Source organism: Eubalaena glacialis, chromosome 4 (assembly GCF_028564815.1).
Source record: "Eubalaena glacialis isolate mEubGla1 chromosome 4, mEubGla1.1.hap2.+ XY, whole genome shotgun sequence".
Lineage (NCBI taxonomy): Eukaryota > Metazoa > Chordata > Mammalia > Artiodactyla > Balaenidae > Eubalaena > Eubalaena glacialis.
Window position 1 is genome coordinate 43,111,778 of NC_083719.1, and position 24,159 is coordinate 43,135,936.

Sequence of the window (24,159 nt, forward strand, 5' to 3'; positions counted from 1 at the left end):
ACCCAACACAGCCAAAAATAAATTATTTAATTAATAAATTAAAAAAGAAACAAACTCTTGCTTTATTCACATCTCTATGGAAGCTGCAACTCTCAAACACCTGCCAGATTGGAGTAGTTTGTTAGAAAATGAAAAGGGAATCAAGTATTCAAAAAATCTTATGCAAATAAACAATCAAAATAATGAACCCACTGTACTTGTTTCTACCTGCTTGGTAAAACACTACGTCTGCCAGGCAGCTTTTCAATAAAGAAGACCGAAAAGAAGTTAATCAAGCCATTGTACCTAGATATTTACTGCTACAAAAAAAATATTGGTAACTTGTGGCTTGCCGACATGTTTCTTGCTTCCTCTGATGCCTAAATAACACCCTCTTTCACAAAAACCCTGCTCTACACTCCAACTTCACTCACTGTCTCCAAAGGCTGAGCCTGTATAAGCTCTTCTCTTTCTATTATGGCTAATTAATTTATTGGTTCTCTAGTTTATTAAATATTGTTTAAGTGCCAACCAAGTATTCAGCACTGTGCTAAATGTTAAATGATGAATAGGACATAGAACCTCAAGGATCATAATCTACTGGAGGAGATACATAAGTAAGCAATTCCAATCCAGAGAGAAAAATAGAAAAAGAGAGAAAATGCTTATGAGCAATAATGGGAGTAAGAAGATTGTGTGATGCTGGGTATGTATAGAGTACATAGAAGGGGAAACTAAACCACGTCTGGCAGACCACTGAGGAAGCTATTGTTGAGGTGAATTCTAAAAGATATAAAGGAGTTAATCAGGGACAGGGAACAGGAGGAAAGAAACAGTGCTTCAAAGAATGGAAAAGCATGTAGAAAGAACCCAGAAAAAGAGCACAATATATTTTTTAAAACTATAAGTAGTGAGAAGAGAAGTAGTAAGAGATGAGGTAAACCTGGGTTAGTACACGGAGGACTTCACATGCCAACAAAGACATAATCCTAAAGGGAAGAACTCTCAGCCTCCTTTGCCGATTCCTTCTCAAACCCCCAACCCTTAAATGTCAGAGTAACGCAGAGTTTAATCCAGACATTTTCTCTTCTCTATCTACACTCAATCTCTTGCTGGATTCATCTAGTTACATAATTTTAAATATCATGTGTACGCTGATGGCACTCAAACTATTATCTTCAGCCTGAACTCCTGATTCATATATCAAACTGCTCTCTGTTACCTCTCCCCCACCCCACCTCTAGGACTTCATTGTCTACCACACTAACCACAGTAGTTTCCTCACCATTCCCGACACACTGCAAGCATGTACCTACTTTAGGACCTTAGTTAATAATTTCAGGTATAAACAAAGGCTCTGAAGGCCTTTTCCCTAAATATTTTCATGGCTTGCTTTTTTACTTCTTTCAAGTCCTTCCTCAAGGTCCCCTTTCTCAATGAGGCATTTGGCTATCCTTGTCACCATACCTAAAATTTCAACCCCTCTTCTCTATCCTTGTCATTTCCTATACACCATCTCTGCTTTTCTGCCTTACATTTTCTCTTTAGCATTTATACTACCTAGCATAATACATACTTTTAATTTATTATTCATTACCTCCAGTAAATATAAGTTTCATGAGGGCAGGGATTTTTGTCAATTTGGCCACTACTATATTCCCAGGGCCTAGAATAGTACCCGGCATATCGTAGGAGCTCAATAAAATGTGGTGAATAAAGGAATTTTGAAATAATTTTAGACTCACACAGAAGTTGGAAAAATAGTACAAAGAGCTCCCATATATACTTCACGCAGGTTCCCCCCAATGATGACATCTTATATAACCATAGTATGATCATCAAAACTTGTACTGCTTTTATAATCAGAAAAAAAGTTAATAAAAAATTATAAGGATAATGCTTTTAACTTTTCTTTAGTTTAAAAAATTTTTAAATAAATATCTGGGGGAGAAATGATGGAGGCAATAATCAAAAGTATCAAATGCTATAAAAAATGAGAAGCAGCAACCTATAAGAAAATCAATTTATTGTGGTATCCTCAAGCAAATTAAAGACTTTTTCAGGGTTAGAGAATGACTGCATCAAGTGCTACTGCTAAGTCAAATGAGATGAGGACTAGTTGATGAAATGGCCACTGGTAACCTGCATGTGAGCAATTTCAGTGGAGTGGTTAGAACAAAAGCTTGTCTGAACTGGGTTCAAGAGGAAAATGTGGTATGGTGAGCACAAATAATCCTTGCAAGGAGTTTTCCGTAAAGAGGAAAGAGAGCAATGAAATGGTAGCTGAAGAGGTAAGTGTAAATACTATAGGAAATATTTTAAAAGCATAAAAAATATAAAAATCACCTATAATCCCACAACCAGTAATCATTAATAACATTTTACCAACCTCAATCTCTTGGAAAAAAATAGAATGAGATACCACTATATGTTCATCAGAATGGTGAAAACTTAACAATCTCGCAATATCAAGCACGAGTAGGAGGTAGAGCAATGGAAGCTCTAGTGGGAATGTAAGTTGGTATAATCCCTATGGAAAACAGTCTGGCACTATCCAGTGAAGTTGATTATACACATACACTACCACCAAGCAAATCCACTCCCAGGTATATATCATAGAGTTCTTGAATATGTATACCAGGAGACACATATATTAATGTGTATAGAAGCATTCTTTGTAAGAGTCCCACACTGGAAACATCCCATATGTTCTAAAGTAGAATGGATAAATAAACTGCAGATACTTACAGAATAAAATGCTAGAAACCACTGGCAATGAAAGTAGAGTTATATACAACTTGGATGAAAATTATAATGCTAAACAAAAGTCACAAAAGAATACATACAGTGTGATCTCATTTACATGAGGTGCAAAAACAGGTAAAGCTGAATTCAGTATTTAGGGATACACAGACAATAAATTATAAAGAAAGGTAGGAAAATGATCACACAAATGTCATGACAGTGATTACCTGTAGGGAGGAAGAGGGATGTGCTTGGTGAAGGACACATGGGGAACTTCTGGGGTGCAGCTAATTTCTAGACCTTGTTGTTGGTTGGATGGGTGTTGGCTTTATTATTTTTTTAAATTGAACATATGTATCATGCACTCTTCTGTATATATGATATATCATGTGGTAAAAAGAACTTTAAAAACAAATCTTAAAGTAACATATTCTTTCAAAATTTAGTAATGAGACCAAGAGGGACTAAAAAAATCTTGTGTACCATACAGAAATTTGCTGGTTATGTTGTGGCAAAATATCTTAAAAATTTGTCAAACTTAAGTACGAATTATCTACTTTTCTTCTATAAAAAGACAACTGTTCCAAATTCGTTGACCTCTTCTATGATGACTCGTGGCTATCAACAGTATGCTACATAAGTACACAGCAGGTATCAAAAACCAAAATAGCCCCCCCCCCCACATATCTAATCTATCTCCCTTCAAGGTAAAGATATTTTAACAATGACTGAGAAAGCAGTTGCTCTTAAAAAAACTCACAATATACAGAGAATATTCTGACAATGGATGTTTAAAAATGTTTCCATTGTTACATGATTTTATTGTTGAAAATAATGTCTGTCACCAATAAAAACTCAAAACTGCAGTTTTATAGACATGGAATAATTGGTCGAGAAAAACAAGGACATTCCTGAACTATTGTATTTAGCTCCCCTCAAATGGAGCTTTCAGACCAGCTAGGCAGCTCCTGCATTCTGGCCAGAAGCCACTGGGTTGTACCAGTTTTGATTTTAATCCCAGTTAACCTGGGAAGGATGATTCTATTAATTTCTCCCCTTCCCTGAGCAAAGAGATCAGCTGCTTTCTGAAGGCTCTCTCTAAATCAATGTTTGTTTTTTTTTTGAAGCAGAGGAGAGGTCGGAGGATAGACTGGAGAGAGACCCAAGAAAGGTAAACAAAGCTACTGGTTGTTTCCAAATTAACAGTATTAAGCCAGTAAAAATAGGAGTATTTTGGACTTTAAAAATAACGTGGGATACCAGAATACACAAACTAGCACAGCAATCACTAAATGTAAGAATTGAGTCATATCAGGGAGGATAAATTTAACCAGGCAAATTTCAACAAAAACTTCCACATAATTGTAGGATGAACAGAAATGAATTTCAAATCAGCTTGAATTACTATTGTGGTGTTATAAGAGTTTCAAAAATAATAAAGCATATTCTATTGTTACTGTTAATATTATAAAGTGAAAACAAAAGTTTTAATGTACTGTTAATAGATAAAATTTAAAGTTAATTTTATCGAGATCATTACATCTTATAATTTAAAATCTTCTATTTTTATGTTTTATAATATACATAATTTATAAGTACAGAAGTACATGTATATAATTTGCAAACGAACACACACACATAAATAGATACAGTCCCAAAGTTTTAGGTTGTTATTATTTTTTTAACTGATGAGGATGATATGAAAAAAGTAAATGTTAATAAACACCTGGTTGAAGGTTATGGGTTCTTTATTTTAGAATTCTAAGCTGTTACTAAGCCATGAGTAGACATCTTCATTAATGACATATGGACAAAGAACTTGACCTGATTATTAATTCTCAGGGCTAATTAAACTATATGTTTAATTAAATGCAGATTCTGCTAAGAATGAATTTAAAAATTCTTTCAATGCAATTCATGCTTTCAAACTTTGGTTTTTAAAAACACATAAATTGTTTTAATTCTACTGTCCTGAAAACAAACAATCTCTTCTTTCATGGTTACAAAATGATCAGTAACAGAAATGCAAGGGTTTTTTTGTTTGTTTTGCTTTCAGTATCAGCACTGGAATGAGGCTAAAAGAATTATATAAACATCAGGAACTTTCAACAAAGTTAAGATGTTAGAAGCACCTGTAAGTAAATACAAACATAACAGTTCTTTAGTTTTTCACTAGGTTGATATAAAACAGTAACAACACCACCATCACCACATCTTATCTTCTATCTAGAAAAAGCAGTTCCAATGGAACATACTGACTGACATTCCACAAAGGAAGATTAACAATACTTAATTATATACTTAGTTATAAATAATTATTTATATTAATTATAAACAAATAAATTACAGAGACACTGTAGGCTTCAACCTGTAATGTCATGCCAATTATTACTCTCCTTCTTACACAAATCTACCAAAAGAATTTCTGGAAAAGAAATGAAATTTCTAGTTTCAAAACCTAGTTATTCCCCATTAAAAAGAAAAAAAAAAAAGCAGGGAAGAAGAAAATCGCCAGGCCAGCATTTTAACTAAAATTTTCTCAAAAACTTGAAACGTAATGAAAGAAGGTAAATATTTCAGTAAGTATATATATTGAGATAAATCTTAGTTGTAATATATACATGTGATTCTTCGGATGAACACTAAAATTGCTTTCTTCATTATCTTAATTCTGTTATCTAGAAATTGAAAACACAAAAACCAAAATTCATCTACTCTTTAAACAGACTACCAAAGAAAAAGAGCCTCTTTCTTATTCTTCCTCCATAACTTAAGAAAGGGATACTACTTATCACGCCTTAGAAGTCTTTATCATGGCTCCCAAGAAAGGTAAATGGGCTAAGAGAACTTCTGCTTTGCCACTAGAAAGACAGCAACAAATCGTCTACACAAACTGGCCTTTCAGGTGACCATGGCTGTATTTTCAACCCAGATGGCAAATACTGTAGTAGTCTGACCAGAATCCATTGTTGGTTGTATGACATATTACTCCGCAAACCAATCCCAAAATAACAGAATAGACTGATAAAGGCCAAGAGTCCAACGTGAAACCTGCTGCCAACTGGCTCTTACCAACTTTTACATATAGGAAAGTTTTATAAATAAAATATAAGATGTTTTAGTAAAAAAGAAAATAAACAGTGCTAGAAAGGGGATTTTGAAACAGGAACTTTCACATATTGCTGGTAGGAGTATAAAGTGGCACAACCTTTCTAGAAAACTATTTGGCTATATATATCAAGAACCTTAATTGTGCTTTATATCCTTTTATTCTAATAATTATACTTTTGACACTCTATCAGAAGGAATCAAAATATGGTTTAAATACGATATGTAGAAAGCTGCTAATCAAAGCATCATTTAAAATAAATAAAATTGTAAACAGCTTAATAGTTAAACATTGTTAAATTATGATATATTTAAATAATACATATTTATTTAAAATGATATTCAGAAAGAATATGGAAAATTGCTTACAGCTTTTTGGGACATTTCAGTGATTCTTAAGAATAATTTTTATTGTAAAACTTTTTACTATTCCTTGAAACCTGGTACTTTCCTCTTATTTATCACTCTTAGCTTCAGTCACTATCTCTAGAGTTTATGACAGTTAAAATCCTTGGATGACCTTGCCAAAGAACTCTAGGCTTGCTGCAGGGGCATGAGGTTCAGGGGGACGCTAGAGATTGTTTTGTTGTCCAAAAGGCTATTTTGATTAGAACAACTTCATTAAAAGCAACTGTGAGGGTGGAGTGAAATTAAGGTGAGTGGGCCTCACTTTTTTAACTTCTCTAAAAGCAAGGCAAGAGGTATCCCTAGGGGTCACAGCAGTAGGAAGTACCAGTCCCTATGGTTGCTTACACCTGAGTCCAGAGTCTCTCCTTGCAGACTAGAGGTTGGTAGTCACGGACAGATAGGACAAATCTGGTCCATGGCCTGTTTTCATAAATAAAGTTTTATTGGAACACAGCAAGGCCTGTGCGATTACATGTTATCTATGGCTGCTTTCACCCCACAATGGCAAAATTGAGTCCATATGCCCACAAAGCCTAAAATATTTACTATCTGGCTCTTTACAGAAAAAAAAGTTTGCTGACTCCTGCCCTAGACTACTGAATGTTCTTACACAGAGCAATGCCTGCACCGAAACCCCCAAAACACCTAGCCATCAGTACCACAAATGACCTCATTCTACTCCTGGCTGGGCTTGGCCAGACCCTACAGCATAGTTACTCGCTGGGATATGATCCCATGGGTTCTTTGTAATGCTGGATCAGTATGGGTTAAATCAGTATTTTTTTCCTAATGAAAATTGAGTACTGAGTTAAAAAGAAAAAAAAATATATGTGTGTGCATTTGTATATATACATAACAAGTCAAATATTTATAACCCTTCATCATAGTGATTCCCCCCCTTTTTTTTTGCTGAGTGTCCACCTCCTTCCCCAAAGTATCTGGCACCAAAAAGAGCTTAGTGAATGTTTACTGACAAAAGGAAGGAATAGAAGAACAAAAGGAAGGGAGGAAGGAAGTAGAGAGGGAAGGACAGAAGCAGAGAATGAGAGAAACAGGTAGGCAGGCAGGTTGGCAACTAGGGAATAGCTTACAAAAGTAACAACAGCACGCAACAGAAATTTAAACTGAAAAAGTAGCACATTAAATTGTATATAGTATATGAGCTCATAAAATATCATAGAAAAGGATAGAAAAAAATATACTAAAATGTCTTAACAACACTTGCCTCTATGTGATGGGAATATATTTCTTTATGCTTTTTTTCCCAGAACATTCTCTATACAAGAACAAAACAAAATAACAAAACAAAACATCCCCTAAGTAGAGAAAAAAGATAATTTGTATCATCCTAAAGAAGCACAGGTGATTTAAACATTGTTTCTAATAAAATGGGTTTTTCATTTTGCATATACTATTTTTATCCTAAATTATAGGAATGCTTTATTTTCTGAATAACTTTTTTTCTCATTATAAAAGTAGTACATTGTTTATGTTGAGGATAATATAGAAGTTATAGAAGAAAATAAAAACCACCCATTAGAAATACTCAGGTAGGACTTCCCTGGTGGTGCGGTGGTGCCAATGCAGGGGACACGGGTTCAAGCCCTGGTCTGGGAAGATCCCACATGCCGCAGAGCAACTAGGCCCGTGAGCCACAACTACTGAGCCTGCGCGTCTGGAGCCTGTGCTCCGCAACAAGAGAGGCCGTGATAGTGAGAGGCCCGCACACCGCGATGAAGAGTGGTCCCCGCTTGCCACAACTAGAGAAAGCCCTCGCACAGAAACGAAGACCCAACACAGCCAAAAATAAATTAATTAATTAAAAAAAAAAAAAAAAGGACTTCTCTGGTGGCACAGTGGTTAAGAATCTGCCTGAGAATGCAGGGGCCACAGGTTCGAGCCCTGGTCCAGGAAGATCCCACATGCCGCGGAGCAACTAAGCCTGTGCGCCACAACTACTGAGCTTGCGCTCTAGAGCCCGCGAGCCACAACTACTGAGCCCACATGCCACAGCTACTGAAGCCCGCGCACCTAGAGCCCATGCTCCTCAACAAGAGAAGCCACCGCAATGAGAAACCCACGCACCGCAACAAAGAGTAGCCCCCCGCCGCCATAACTAGGGAAAGCCCGTGCACAGCAACCAAAACCCAACACAGCCATAAATAAATAAATAAATAAATAAATAAATAAATTTATAAAAAAAGAAATAATCAGTTAACATTCTAGTATATTTTCAAATGAGTGTAGACCCACATACGTGCACACAGGTGCACACACACATGAAATTAGTTTTACTTGTTTTTGAACTTTACATAAAGTGGAATCACACAATATGTATTTTTCTGTCTAGCTTCTTTTGCCAACATTATCTTTCTGAGATTCATCCATATTCTTGCACGCAGCTGTAGACTGTTAATTTTCATAGCTGTGTAATATTCCATTACATGAAAATACAATTTGTTTAACCATTCCTAGTTGGTGGGTATCTGGGTTGTTTCCAGTTTGGCACTCCTATGAATAACTCATAATCTATATTTTTGTGCATGGCTCTTGGTGAAATGTGCACACATTTCTATTGATTATAAACAGCGTATACTCAATGTTAGCACATAACTACAAACCCTTTTCCAAAGTGATTATGCTAATTTACACTTACTCTAGTACTGCATAATCATTCCCATTGTTCTACATCCTTGCCTTGATTTGTTTTCATCATTGATTGATTTCTTACCTTAGGTTACTGTTTTTTGTTTTTTTTGTTTTTTTAATTTATTTTTGGCTGTGTTGGGTCTTCGTTTCTGTGCGAGGGCTTTCTCCAGTTGCGGCGAGTGGGGGCCACTCTTCATCGCGGTGCGCGGGCCTCTCCTGTTGCGGAGCACAGGTTCCAGACGTGCAGGCTCAGTAGTTGTGGCTCACGGGCTTAGTTGCTCCGCGGCATGTGGGATCTTCCCAGACCAGGGCTTGAACCCGTGTCCCCTGCATTGGCAGGCAGATTCTTAACCACTGCGTCACCAGGGAAGCCCCTGTTTTATGTTTTGTTTTTTTTTTAAATTTATTTATTTATGGCTGTGTTGGGTCTTCGTTTCTGTGCGAGGGCTTTCTCTAGTTGTGGCAAGCGGGGGCCACTCTTCATCGCGGTGCGCGGGCCTCTATCGCGGCCTCTCTTGTTGCGGAGCACAGGCTCCAGACGCGCAGGCTCAGTAGTTGTGGCTCACGGGCCCAGTTGCTCTGCGGCATGTGGGATCTTCCCGGACCGGGCTCGAACCCGTGTCCCCAGCATTGGCAGGCAGATTCCTAACCACTGCGCCACCAGGAAGCCCGTTTTTTGTTTTTTAGTTTTTAGTTTCAGATTTTCCATTTGGTTATTTTTTTATTCAATAAATATTTTCCATGAATTTGGTTCTATTTTACATTTCTAGCCAGTGCCAAAATTCTCAACCTTATTTCAATTTCCCTGAACATACTAAACATAGTCTTTAAAAAGTCTGTTTCTCAATGAATGCTGGTGAGGGTGTGGAGAAAAGGGAACACTCTTGCACTGTTGATGGGAATGTAAATTGATACAGCCACTATGGAGAACAGTATGGAGGTTCCTTAAAAAACTAAAAATAGAACTACCATATGACCCAGCAATCCCACTACTGGGCATATACCCTGAGAAAACCATAATTCAAAAAGAGTCATGTACTAAAATGTTCACTGCAGCTCTATTTACAATAGCCAGGACATGGAAGCAACCTAAATGTCCATCATTGGATGAATGGATAAAGAAGATGTGGCACATACATACAATGGAATATTACTCAGCCATAAAAAGAAATGAAATTGAGTTATTTGTAGTGAGGTGGATGGATCTAGAGTCTGTCATACAGAGTGAAGCAAGTCAGAAAGAGAAAAACAAATACAGTATGCTAACACATATATATATGGAATCTAAGGAGAAAAAAAAAAGTCATGAAGAACCTAGTGGTAAGACAGGAATAAAGACACAGACCTACTAGAGAATGGACTTGAGGATATGGGGAGGGGGAAGGGTAAGCTGTGACAAAGTGAGAGAGTGGCATGGACATATATACACTACCAAACGTAAAATAGCTAGCTAGTGGGAGGCAGCCGCGTAGCGCAGGGAGATCAGCTCGGTGCTTTGTGACCACTTGGAGGGGTGGGATAGGGAGGGTGGGAGGGAAGGAGACGCAAGAGGGAAGAGATATGGGAACATATGTATATGTATAACTGATTAACTTTGTTATAAAGCCGAAACTAACACACCATTGTAAAGCAATTATACTCCAATAGAGATGTTAAAAAAAAAAAGTCTGTTTCTGATAACTCCATTATCTGGATCATCTGTCAGTCTTTATTGTGTATCAAGTCTCTTAATTTCTAATCATGTTGTCTCATCTTCTCTTATGCCTAGCTATTTTTGATTAAGTACCTGGCATAATACTTAATAGAATTCTAGTATACAGAAAACAGTATAAATAAGTTGAAGCCTAGAATAATATTATTTTCTTTAGAAAGGGTTTACATTTGCTTTTGGGAGCCAATTTGAGACACTTAGCAGTCCGAGATTACCTTAATCCAGTTTTAGGGATTGAGATGAATTAAAGTTGAGCTACAGTCCCTGAAAGAAGGCCATTCTATTTCCAGTTCACTCATATTTCTAGGCTTATAGACCTTAGGGCTTCCAACCTAAAGTTTGCATGGGGCCTACCTACTATTAGTGAACCCTGGATTCCAGTTTTTCTCCCTCTAGCCTTGTAAAGCTGTTGAAAGCTCTGTCAATTTAATAGCCACCCAGCTAATAAACTGGAATTGGCAGATACCCTTGAGGAAATGCTGGACTCCCCTTTCTTGGTTTCCTCCTTCTTCTTGATCTAGACCCCATTATTCTTCATTGTTTTATCAGTTCTCCCATGTCTTTAGGCAGATTAAAAACATTTTTTTTGGTCAGTTTTTCTAGTTATTCTCAGCAAGATGGTTGGTCCAAATTCCTTAATCTGCCCTTGTCATAAGCAGAAATCCCCCATGTCCTCTTTAATTAAAAAAAAAATTATTAAGATATTAATTCACATACCATAAGATTTACACATTTAAAATGTACAATTCAATAGTTTTTAGAACATTTATGGAGTTGTGCCTCCATCACCATAATCAATTTTTGTTTTTTGTTTTTTTTTAGCTCTGCCATGAGGCATACAGGATCTTAGTTCCCTGACCAGGGATCGAACCCATACCCCGTGCATTGGAAGCAGGGAGTCTTAACCGTTGGACTGTCAGGGAAGTCCCACCATAATCAATTTTAGAACATTTTCATCAACCCCAAAAGAAATCCTGGACTCCATTATCCCCTCTCTTCAGCCCCTGGCAGCCATTAATCTGCTTTCGGTCTCTACGACTTTACCTAATTTAGATAGTTCGTATAAATTGAATCATACAATATGTGTCTTTTGTTGTGTGGCCTCTTTCACATAGCATGGTTTCAAGGTTCATACATGTTGTAGCATATATTGATATTTTAATTCTTTTTTACAGTCAAATAATATTCTGTTGTATGGATATATCACATTTGGTTTATACATATATCAACTGAAGGACATTTGGATTGTTTCCACTTTTGGCTATTATAAATGTTATGGACATTTCTTTATATTTGTGTGGACATGTTTTCAATTCTCTTGGGTATATACCTAGGGGTGGAATTGTTAGGTCAAATGATAATTCTATATTTAACATTTTTAAGAATTATCAAACTGTTTTTCAAAAGTGGCTATACCAAAAGAAAAAAAAAAGTGGCTATACCAGTTGCAAAACGAGTCACGGGTATGAAATGAATAGTATGGGGAATATAGTCAGTGTAATAGCTTTGTATGGTGACAGATCGTAACTAAACTTATCGTGGTGATCATTTTAAAATGTACAGAAATATCAAATCACTATGTTGTGTAACAGGAACTAACATAGTGTTGTACGTCAATTATACTTCAAAAACAAACAAATTCATAGAAAAAGAGACCGGATTTGTGGTTACCAGAGGCAGAGTGAGGGTGGGGAATGCATGAAGGCAGTGAAAAGCTACAAACTTTCAGTTACAAGATAAATAACTACTAGTGATGTAATGTACAACATGATATAGTTAACATTTCTGTGTGTTACAGATGAAAGTTGTTAAGAGAGTAAATCCTAACAGTTCTCATCATAAGGAAAAATATTTTTTTCTATTTTTTAAAGTTTGTATCTATATGAGATGGTGGATGTACACTAAACTTATTGTGATAATCATTTCATAATGTATGTAACTCAAATCATTATGGTGTATACCTTAAACTTATACAGTGCTGGATGTCAATTATATCTCAAAAAACTGGAAGGAAAAGAGAGTGGCCATACCATGTTTCAATCCCACTAGCAACGTTTAAGGACCATGCCCTCTTTTTAAGCAATTATTTTTAACACCCAAATTTACTAGCCTTAATAAAATAGACCAATTATTCCTCAATAAAGCTGAAATAAATAAAATAGAAAATATTTATAAAAATAGGGACTTCCCTGGTGGCCCAGTGCTTAAGAATCTGCCTGCCAATGCAGGGGACACAGGTTCGAGTCCTGGTCTGGGAAGATCCCACATGCCGTGGAGCAACTAAGCCCGTGCGCCACAACTACTGAGCCTGCGCTCTAGAGCCTGCGAGCCACAACTACTGAGCCTGTGTGCTGCAACTACTGAAGCCCGTGCGCCTAGAGCCCATGCTCCACAACAAGAGAAGCCACCGCAATGCGAAGCCTGCGCCCCCGCTCCCCGCAACTAGAGAAAGCCCGTGCGCTGCAACGAAGATCCAACGCAGCCATAAATAAATAAATAAATAAATAAGAAAAATAATAAAAAATAAAAATAATTCTCTAACTATAATAAAAGAGAAACAAAATAAAATATAATAAATTAATATAAATTTTAATATGTAAGTCATAGGGCATAACAACAAAGACAGAATGAACACCAATGCCTACATCAATTTATAATGAATAAGACAGGATTTAAGAGAAGATTAAGCTATTCTACAGAAGAGGGATAAGAAAATAAAAAATCAGAGGTATTGGTAGATATAAAAACTCGTGTTAGAATAAACAAGTCATATATGAATTTGAGGAAATGCAAATTTCAATTTGATGAAATTCAAATTCAAATATGAGATATATGAATTGTTGGAATTCAAATTCAAATTTGAGAGAAATAACCTTAATTGAAGTAGTGAGAACATGCCAAGATAAATTATAAACTAACTGAAATAGAAAAAATGAGGAAGTGTGATGCTGTTGCAATGAAATCAGGCTTTTTAAATTAAGTATAGCACCAAAGTAATTTTCTATGTTACTGTACAGAAAACATATTTCCTCAACTTAAAATGTTGAGGCATTCACTTATCTCTTAATATTTAAAAGATCTTGGAAACCATACCTTGTGACAAAGGAATACAGAACAGATTGCAAGAAGAAATCTTAAAAAAAGAAGCCATAGAAAAAATATGTAATAGACTTTTGGAGACAATTTCAGACTAAGACTAAAAAATAATAGGCAAGCCAAAGATACATAATCTCAGTATGTTATTTTTACATCAGTTCCTTATCTTTGGGTTACAGTCATCCATTAGGCTTTTAACAAGATCCATAAATTTCATGTGCTTCCATAACTTTAAAATATTTGATTTTAAGTCTGTTTGTTAAAAGGAGTTTCAATTTTCTTATTGTACACTTGCAATTGGTTTCATTGCTTTTGCAGTAATAGTATAATTACTTGTGAAAGGAAAATCCAAATGGAGTTGGTATTGCTGACAGCTCTCGAAAATGGAGCTGGGAAGCCATTAAGGAATTGTGACTTATGCATGTCTCAGCCTGGATGGAGTGTGACCTTTTGACCTTACAAGCAAGTCATCCAGAACATCTGCCAGAAACTCAAGATACTTATACTTACCCTAAAATAACTAGTGACAGTCTATCTACCTATAGGACCCCTATCCTAAAACAACTTGTGATTCCTTAAGGATAAATCACAATTCTTCCCAGGCAATTAACAACCTTGTGGCTTTTTGTCTTTATAAGCCCCTGACTCTTTCTCTTCCTCAGAACACTTTCAGGATTACCCAAATCTGTGTCTCCCGGATTGTAATTTTAAGACCCCCCCCAATAAACTCTTTTCTTATTTGCAGCCCCCGGCATTATTTTTTGGTTTACATACTCAAAGCCTTTTCAACTATATACTTGGAGATGTTATAATACTGAGTAGACAGAGAAAGATGCTAGCCCAACTCTTCATACCCTTTCCTCCCAACAAAACACACTTGATTGGCGCTAATGAGCACCAAACTCATTAGGCTCCCTCTTTCTTCAGGCTTGTCCAAATAATGTCAATGAGGGAGGAAGAAAGGGAAGAAAATAAAGCATTAGTTTAGAGGCAACGAAGGAAACAGCAAAATCAGACAGACCAGAGGGAATAAGGAAAGAAATGGAAGCAACTCAGGCAAGCAGATATGGATACAAAAGGATAGTTAAGCAAACAGACATCTGGAAAGAGAGACAGAAGTAAAAGAACCTGTGAACTTGAGAATAAAAAGGTTCTGATGGGACTAGAAATAAGATCCCATTCTAACAAAGTCCATAGTTAGATTTATTTATTTATTTATTTAAATTAATTAATTTATGCTTGGCTGCATAGGGTCTTCGTTGCTGTGCGCAGGCTTTCTCTAGTTGTGGCGAGAGGGGGCTACTCTTCGTTGCGGTGCGCTGGCTTCTCATTGCGGTGGCCTCTCCTGCTGCAGAGCATGGGCTCTAGGTGCATGGGCTTCAGTAGTTGTGGCATGCAGGCTCTAGAGCGCAGGCTCAGTAGCTGTGGCGCACGGGCTTAGTTGCTCCACGGCATGTGGGATCTTCCCGGACCAGGGCTCGAACCCGTGTCCCCTGCATTGGCAGGCGGATTCTTAACCACTGCACCACCAGGGAAGTCCCTTTAGTTAGATTTAAATCATCTCTGAATCCATGGCCAGGGTTGCCCTCTTCAAGCATTTAGCAAAAAGAGTTCCACTGGAGAAAAATAATGGTGGAGAGTGGGGAGAAAAGAGGTTAGAGAAGTGGACTAAAAAGGGAGAGAAAAGAGGAGATGGAAGAGAGTAGGGAGAAAAGGAGGAAAGAGAGGGAAGGGTACAGAAGTTGTAATACAATCAGCAAGTTGGTATCAGCTCCATGGCACTGATAAATGGTTAAGGGCCCTGGTCCTGTCTATTTAACACGGATGGCAAGTTCCTCAAAATGCAATTTATGCAGCTCTGGAAACCAACCCTCTTGGGAAAACTACTTTTCTAGATCTGTATAAATCCCCAACTATGAAACTACCAAGCCTCAATAATCACTCCCAATCACTGTTATTGGTCCAGGGCACATTAATAGATAAACTCTTCACTTTGTTATGCACCCCCTGACCCAGGACCACAAATACCAAAAAGAATCAATTCAGGCTGCTATTCAGTGATAGTATTATTGACAGATGAAAGTGAGAGAGGCCAGTTTACAGATGTGTAGACAAGTAGACACTGTAAAAAAAAAAAAAATAGGGGCCATAAGCATGCTTAGTATGTTTGAAGGGCACCCGGAACTGCCTATTTTCAATGTCTACCTCTACCCCACTGGCTTACCAGAGTACTTGAAATGTTATCAATTAGAAAAATCTAACCTTTAGGTTAGGCTTTTAATTAATTAATTAATTACTTTATATAAATTTATTTATTTTATTTATTTTTGGCTGTGTTGGGTCTTCGTTGCTGCACGTGGGCTTTCTCTAGTTGCGGTGAGAGGGGGCTACTCTTCATTGTGGTGCGTGGGCTTCTCATTGTCGTGGCTTCTACTGTTGCAGAGCACGGGCTCTAGGCACGTGGGCTTCAGTACTTGTGGTGCGTGGGCTCAGTAGTTGTGGCTCGCGGTCTCTAGAGCACAGGCTCAGAAGTTGTGGTGCACGGGCTTAGTTGCTCTGCAGCATGTGGGATCTTCCTGGACCAGGGCTCGAACCCATGTCCTCTTCACTGGCAGGCAGATTCTTAACCACTGTGCCACCAGGGAAGCCCTAGGTTAGGCTTTTATATTCTAGGATTCTCCTTATTAAAATGCAAACAGCCATGGAAAAGTAATAGACTAGGTCTTTGACACATCAGATTGTTTGCCATCGTAACACCTAAACAGACAAAAGAGCCCTGCATGAATAGGACAGATAAGCACTAGTGAATAAGGGGAGGAAGAAAAAGTATAATTTACAAAGCACTGTCTAGAGGAAATTTTTGAGTGAATTCCCTGAGAAAAACTGGGCACATAGAGAGGAGCAAGAAAGCCCTAAGTCCTGGGAAAAAAGGAAGAGGAAACAGAGTTTGAGAAAATGGAAAAAGGGAAGTTCAAAGCCAAATTAACCACTTCACAGTTTGGTTTCAGGCTGACTGGGGTAGTCAACTCCCAAAGGTCATAATCCTGGAGCAGCAGCAAAGCATGAAGCAATCCTGAATACCAGGTCTAATATTTGGTTACCAGAAAGTCTGGGAAAAGCAGGAAAACAATCTCTAAGACCAGTGATTGCCAATGGAATATTATCAAATACAGTATAGCAGATTTCTAAACCTTCCTGTCCTGTCACCCACATTCCTCACTCCACCCCAAACCAGGTAAAAAAACTAATAGGGGAGGGGAGGGGAGGAGAGGGGAGCTGAGGCATGCAGAGGGAAAAGTGGATTTGTATAGTTTGCAAAAGTTCCCCAAATAATCCAAATAATTGACATGTATCATTCCTCTACAGTGACAAGCTCCTTCTTCCACCTAAGTCTAATTAGACCCCAGGTCCAACAAAATGATAAGCAGGTCCAGCGCGTTATCTTTTAGCCCAAAGCAGTTCTTAAAATTCTTATATTTGAACCGAAACATGATTTTGACTGCCACCTAGTGGAAGAGATAAAGTCAACCACAAACTAAACTGAGGATAAGCAATCTAAAAGTATCAAATGTTGTTCTTTATATTCTAACAGCCTAAGACAGTTTCCAAAAGTGTGGTTATATGTAAGATGATTTTAGGTAGCACAAGGATAAACGCTATTTTAACTACTTGGTATTTACTGCAATGCATATTAGAAAAAAGTATAAACAATACTTCATCATTTCACAAATACATGAAGATGAGGCTAAATTAACCCTAATTTTTCAAAGTTAATACATTAAAAAAATATTAAATTATAATATTACACAGGTGGTACTGGGATATCACCAAAGTCATAAGGTGACTCTAAAATGACTGAAGTTTTGGAAATAGTTGTCTAAGTTGGTTCTTCTAATTGAAGACACTTTTCCCTCACTGTGTCTGAGATTTATGTATATAAAGTGAAATAACCCATATTTTAGTAGAAATAACAATGTTTTAAGGTACTCCAGTTTTTTTCCTCATCAAATAAGTTTCTGAAATTATTTCACAAGCAAATTAGCATTCAATACTGCTAAACCCCTATAAATATTTGCCTTCCTTAAAATATGCTTACCTAGATAGTTATCCTATGATTGAAAATAGTTGATTCCCTCTTAGTTTGACAAGTTTCATTATAGAAAATATATTTCCATTTAATCTACACGGTTAAACAAATTCTCAGAGAACTGTTTGAACTCCTGCCAACCTATTGCAGTGGAATACACTTTAATGACCTATGTTCTATTGTCACAGTGGTCAATTATTTATCATAGAATTTAGAGGTTTCAAGAAAATCCTGAGCATTTAATCAGCATTCACTAGTCCTTGTATTCACTGATATTGGAACATATAAGTGAAAATTACAAGATTCATTTCATTATCTTCCCTGATGGCCACCTTAAATGACAAAGATAAATTTCTCATGTGATAAATTTCACACTGCTCTAGCTGCAAAAAAGACTAAAAAATTAAGTATCTGGAAAATGGAAATGGGATTATCAAGACTATCTTAAACCAATCCTCCTTCATCTCCTGGATGAAACTACTTCGACCCTTAACACAGTTAGGCTTCCGCTGGCAAAGAAGAGGTGGGGTTGTTGAATAGTTGGGTATTTACCGAACAGTAATCTGCCACACGTCCCACCTCAAGCACTCAGTTTCCTTCTGAGAAGGCAACCACTCTTACAGTTTCCTATTTATTCCCCCAGAGTCATTTATACATATTTGCATAATATTTAACTTGTTGATGTTGTTTTTACCCAAATGGTAGTATACTATATACACTGCTCTGCACTTCACTTTTTTCATTTAACAAAATAAGTTGAAGACTTGTTCCATTTTGATATGTAATAAAGCCACTTCCTTCTTTTCAATGGGTGAAAAATATTCCATTGTATCAATGTGCCATAATTTATTTATCCAGTCCTGTAAGAAAAGATATTTTAGTTGTTTTCAATCTTTTGCTATTATAAAAAATAGTGCATTAAACAACCTTGTACATATATTATTTGACATTGCAAATTAATGCTTAGAAATGAAATTGTTGGGCCATGTAAACTTTGGAATTCGTTGCCGGCATGTTTTTTGGTGAGGGGCAGATCACATTAATTTTATGGATTAAAATTTAAAGAGCATGACATTTTATTTTAGAGTCTTCCCTACTGAGACCAGTATATGCCTTTTTGTTACATGTCTTATCTTATTAATTCTAATATGCACATTTAATCATTTCTAAAATATGGATGCATCTCATAATCCAGGATATCTTTTAATCATTGTCAGCCAGGTGGCAGTCATGAAAGTAATTATTTCTGGTGGCACGACAGGTAACTGTCACCTGTGATCGCTTCAGTCATCAAACCATTTAGGGACCATTTAAGGAAGAAATGTGAGCCACAGTGTTTAGAAAGCTTTCTGTGACACCTTCTGGTAAGATCAGGAAAGTGCAAGCATCAAAACTAAAAAGTGTCAGTGACTAGGAAGAAAAGTCTTTCAAGAAATGTTACATTATCAATGTTCTTAGTGATACTAAGGACAATTTTGTGTGGGCAGGAAAAAAACACTGATTTTGATGACTGCAAGTCAAAAAGTGATTCAGAAGAATCGGACTCTATATGCGAAGAATCAGATTTGTAATATCTTAAACAATATATTTTGTTTATATTTTTACTTTTATAATTACAAGAGTTCTTCTAGTAAACATCAAAATAAAATTCTAAGTCCAAAGAAATTGTTGCATCAGAGGTATGGGTAGCAGTTTATGTTAGTATTATATTAAAAACAACAACAACAACAGGGACTTCCCTGGTGGCACAGTGGTTAAGACTCTGCGCTCCCAACGCAGGGGGCCCGGGTTCGATCCCTGGTCAGGGAACTAGATCCCACATGCATGCCGCAACTAAGAGTTTGCATGCCACAACTAAGGAGCCCACCTGCCGCAACTAAGACATGGCAAAACCAAATAAATAATAAATAAATAAATATTAAAAAAAAAAAAGAAGCACAACTTATAATCAGCATCTCAGATTTGAAGAAATACTCTATTATTTTAGGTCTCTCAGTAGTATTTTAAAGTTTCTCTCATATAGATTTTGCACATCCTTAAGGCTATTCCTATGTATTTTATCCTTTTCTCCATTATATTTTCTCATCAGAATGCTATTTATTTTTGCCTGTTTTGTAAACAACCACGTTACTGAATTGTCTTATTATTTATAACAATTTTTCAGTGGATTCTTTTGGGTTTTCCAGGTATGCAATGAAATAAATTTTAAACTCTAATTATCTTAAACTATCTGCTGGAATTTAAGCTCAATGAAGGTAACGATTACGTATTACTTTTACTGTTCTATCCCCAGCACCTCGCATATTACCTTGCACAAATCAGATAACCAATATATATTTGTTAAATGAGTTATATGCATCTTACTTCATAAAACTTACCCCAACCACCCCTGACAGACAAGTGGAGTTTAGTCTAAAAAGTCAGATATAAGTGAGAAAAGAGTATTTATATTTATTCTCTACCACATACAAACATACAGATCCTGTAAGAAACTGGATATTTTATAATCAAAGTTATATATATTTGGTTATAATTAGTTCTATATTAATAATTAAAAACCTTAATTATAAAATAAATATTTTATTTTAAACACTTACCTTTTGGATCTTATATCTGATGAATCAAACTGGATATTCATAGGTCCAGGATTTATTTCATTATCTACCTCAGGGATGAGAAGATGGCTAGAATCACTATCCATATTTGCCATTTTTCTCAGACTCTAAGCACTGAAGAAGTCAGTCCTATAATAAATCAGAAAAGAGAAATAAAGTTTAATTTAAACAATATTTTACTATTAATAGGTAATACATTCGCATGCATAAGAAATTGAAAAAACACAGGAATTTGCTGAAGATATCTTAATGAGCTACATGCCTAAAATATTTATATTATCAGAAACTTATTAAGTTGAAATGGAGTTACTGCTTATTTTTCAGCTTAGTAAAAAAGAAGCAGGGCAATCCATTTCCAGTAATAAAATAGATTAGGCTACTTGGACTCATTTTCCTGCAGAAAACAACTAAAAATACTGGATAAAATATATATATATATTTTAATCGGAGATCTCATAGCTTCATTTTATTTTATTTATTTATTTTTTTGGTCTGTGAAATATATTAAAACTTTGCTGATGACAGTTGGAAATCAAAACATTAAAACTTTTAACATAATAAAATAGCTGTGTTTGTGAAGATTTTTTAAAAGTTTCCTAAACCAATAAGAGAGAAAAATTAAAAAGTAGTGAATATAATACAAATTAAACATCAATTGAAAATAGGAGTCAGTGTGTTAAAAAAAAATTAAGAAGTTGGTCAGGTATAAAGGAGGTCATCTTAAATTTCTAATACTGTTACAGTATGTACAGCACAGCTGAGGTAGGGTGATGGACAATATGACCTCTTGAAGCCCTTTACAATCTTTTTGTTGTTGTTGTTATTTTTTTTTAATTTAATTTAATTTAGTTTTTTATACAGCAGGTTGGATACAATATTTTTTAAAAGTTTTTGAAAAGCACCTTTTAGTAAGGAAAAGCAGGCCATTTGTAGGTGAATTTAAGGAACCTAGAAAGTAAGTAGCTCAAAGAAGTTGCTTCTGATCTGAGGGTATTTTCTGTGCCAGGAGAAACTGGGCTGAGGTTTTCAAGACCTTGTGAAGTATTAAGAAAATAGAAGACAAAACCCAAGATTCACCCAAAGTAAGGAACGATTGTAGTAAGAAATCATCTCCTCTCCCTACTTCCCATACAGCTGGGACTACAAAGAACTTTACCATCAGATTAGGAGTTAACAAGAAGTAAAAGTGCCTCACTGCCTCACAAAGGAATAACAAACAAGTTTTCTTGACACTGACTACAGCCTGTATGTGTATGTGTGTGTGTGTGTGTGTGTGCGTGCGCTTGAGGGAAATATTATATACCACAAACTGCACCTCATGTGGATTTGCAAGGTGATCAAAGAACACTTAAAGCTGTGAATATAATTTCAGGTTACTTGCTTGGTAGAGCTTATAGGTAACTGGCCGAAGCAAATGTAAATCTTTTCTATGAGGATACAGAAAAGATTGATCCTAGGCCTCAAAAAAGACTTGCTAACAATCTTTCAAGAACAATGAAGAGTACATAGTCAAAAATAACCTAGCATATAAAGAAACAAAGTACTGGGCTTCCCTGGTGGCACAGTGGTTGAGAGTCTGCCTGCCAATGCAGGGGATACGGGTTTGAGCCCTGGTCTGGGAGGATCCCACGTGCCGCGGAGCAGCTGGGCCCGTGAGCCACAATTACTAAGCCTGCGCATCTAGAGCCTGTGCTCCGCAACAAGAGAGGCTGCGATAGTGAGGCCCGCGCACCGCGATGAAGAGTGGCCCCCGCTTGCCACAACTAGAGAAAGCCCTTACACAGAAACGAGGACCCAACACAGCCATAAATAAATAAAAATAAAAATGTTAAAAAAAAAAAAAAAAAAGAAACAAACAAAGTACTATTAGTGAGAACCAGAAGAAACAGATCCACAAAGGCTTCAACTATAGGGATATCAGAATAAGATTATAAAATAATTACGCTTCCTATGTTTAAACAAATAAAGGAAAAAGTGGACATTTTCAAAAAGTAACAGCATGTTTGAAAAGGACCATAATGAATGTTTAGGCCTAAATAAATAATAAAAAAGAAAAAAAATAATAACCCAAAATGTAATAGCCAAAATTTAAAACGCAATGGATGCATTTTAAAGTTGAAGAGAGGGCGTTGGCAACATGGTAGAATAAGAAGCTACCTTTATCTTTCCCCTTCAACCAGTAAACCAGTAAAACATCCACAACACAACAAAGGTGCCTCTGCCCAACATACTAGGATGCTGGAGAATCCCACACATCTGTACATCTACGAGTGAGTGGACTGGAACACACAGAGGAGGGGGAACTGAGGGAGGGAGAAACCAAGGGAAGAGCAAAGGCAGTAACTGTAATCCTACCCCTCTGGCTGCAGCAGCTGAGACTGCAGCCCCAGAGTACCGGGTAGCAGCAGGGGAGGCGGGGCACATGACTCCTGCCTCAACAGCCCCCATGGCCACAGAGGCAGAGACGGAGAACCTTACAACACTGAAAACAGCAAAGGTGCCCATGCAATCCTGGCTCTTCTTCCCTTTCGTCTCCCTCCCCCTGCAGTGTCAGAGTCTGCGACTCAGGAGATCCTGGATGCGAAGGAAGAGTCCACCATCCTGGCTGGTGATGCCAGTGACAGTAGCAGAAGCAAGGCACCAACAACCCTGGAGGCACAAGAAGCAATAATGAGGGCCCAGGGTAATGCCACTAACAGAGGTGATGGAGGATGGAGAGTAAGGGCTCAAATATAACCAGAGTTGGCTCAGGTGAGAAAAACCAAAAGATTGTGCTATAGCACCACCTACTGGAAAGCAAAAGAAAGGCCTCAATTTCTAATCTGTTTAACCCGTTATAATCAAGCAAAAATGTAAAAAAAAAATAAAATGTGCCTGCGGAGAAACAGCTCATCAGGCACCATGAACCACAGTAACAGTGCACTACAAAAAGAAAATGACAATTCTCCAGAAACCAAACATAAAGTCATGAAATACTGTGATCTAATTGATAAGAGAATTCAAAATAGCTGTTATGAAGACACTCGACAAGCTACAAGTTTTCTTGTAGAAAGGCAGTTTCAATGAGCTCAGGAGTAAAATTAATGAACAGAAGTAATACTTTAACAAAGAGATTGAAACTAAAAAAGACCTAAACGGAAATTCTAGAGCTGAAGAATTCAATAAATGAGATGAATGAATTAGAAAGCACTGGAAATAGAGCAGACCAAATGGAAGAGAGAATTAGCAAGCTTGAAGACAGAAGTCTAGAAATGATACAAGAGGAAAGAGAAATAAGATTTTTTTAAAAAATTTTATTTATTTATTTATTTATTTATGGCCGTGTTGGGTCTTCGTTTCTGTGCGAGGGCTCTCTCCAGCTGCAGCAAGTGGGGGCCACTCTTCATCGCGGTGCACGGGCCTCTCACTATCGCGGCCTTTCTTGTTGTGGAGCACAGGCTCCAGACGCGCAGGCTCAGCAATTGTGGCTCACGGGCCTAGATTTTTTTTTTTAAATGATGAAATTCTACAACAGCTATCTGATTCTTTTAGGAAGGGCAACATTAGGGTTAGTGGGTATCCCAGAAGAGAAGGGAACAGAGTTTATTTAAAGAAATAATAGCTGAGAACTTCCCAAACCTGGGGAAGGAATTGGATATACAAATCAATGAACCTAAGAGAACACCTAATTACCTCAATGCAAAAAGACCTTCTCCGAGACACATTATATTAAAATCATCAGAAGTCAATGACAAAGAAAAAATTTTAAGGGCACCCAGGGG

General features: G+C 36.9%; 1 protein-coding gene across 9 annotated transcripts in view; it reads right to left on the bottom strand.

Annotated features, from left to right (window-relative positions):
- SLC38A9 (solute carrier family 38 member 9) overlaps positions 1-24,159 on the bottom strand; it is a 102,167-nt gene that overhangs the window by 60,125 nt on the left and 17,883 nt on the right. For 7 of the 9 annotated variants that reach the window (XR_009700733.1, XR_009700732.1, XM_061187800.1 and 4 more), the window contains exon 2: positions 20,381-20,527. Coding sequence is in view for 5 of the 9 variants with exons in the window: in XM_061187800.1 (XP_061043783.1) it covers positions 20,381-20,493 (113 nt within the window). In the remaining 4 variants the exon portion in view is untranslated. Of the gene's footprint in view, positions 1-2,951; positions 3,004-20,380; positions 20,528-24,159 lie in introns of those variants that run through there. The other 2 variants (XM_061187797.1, XM_061187799.1) reach the window with 2 other exon arrangements.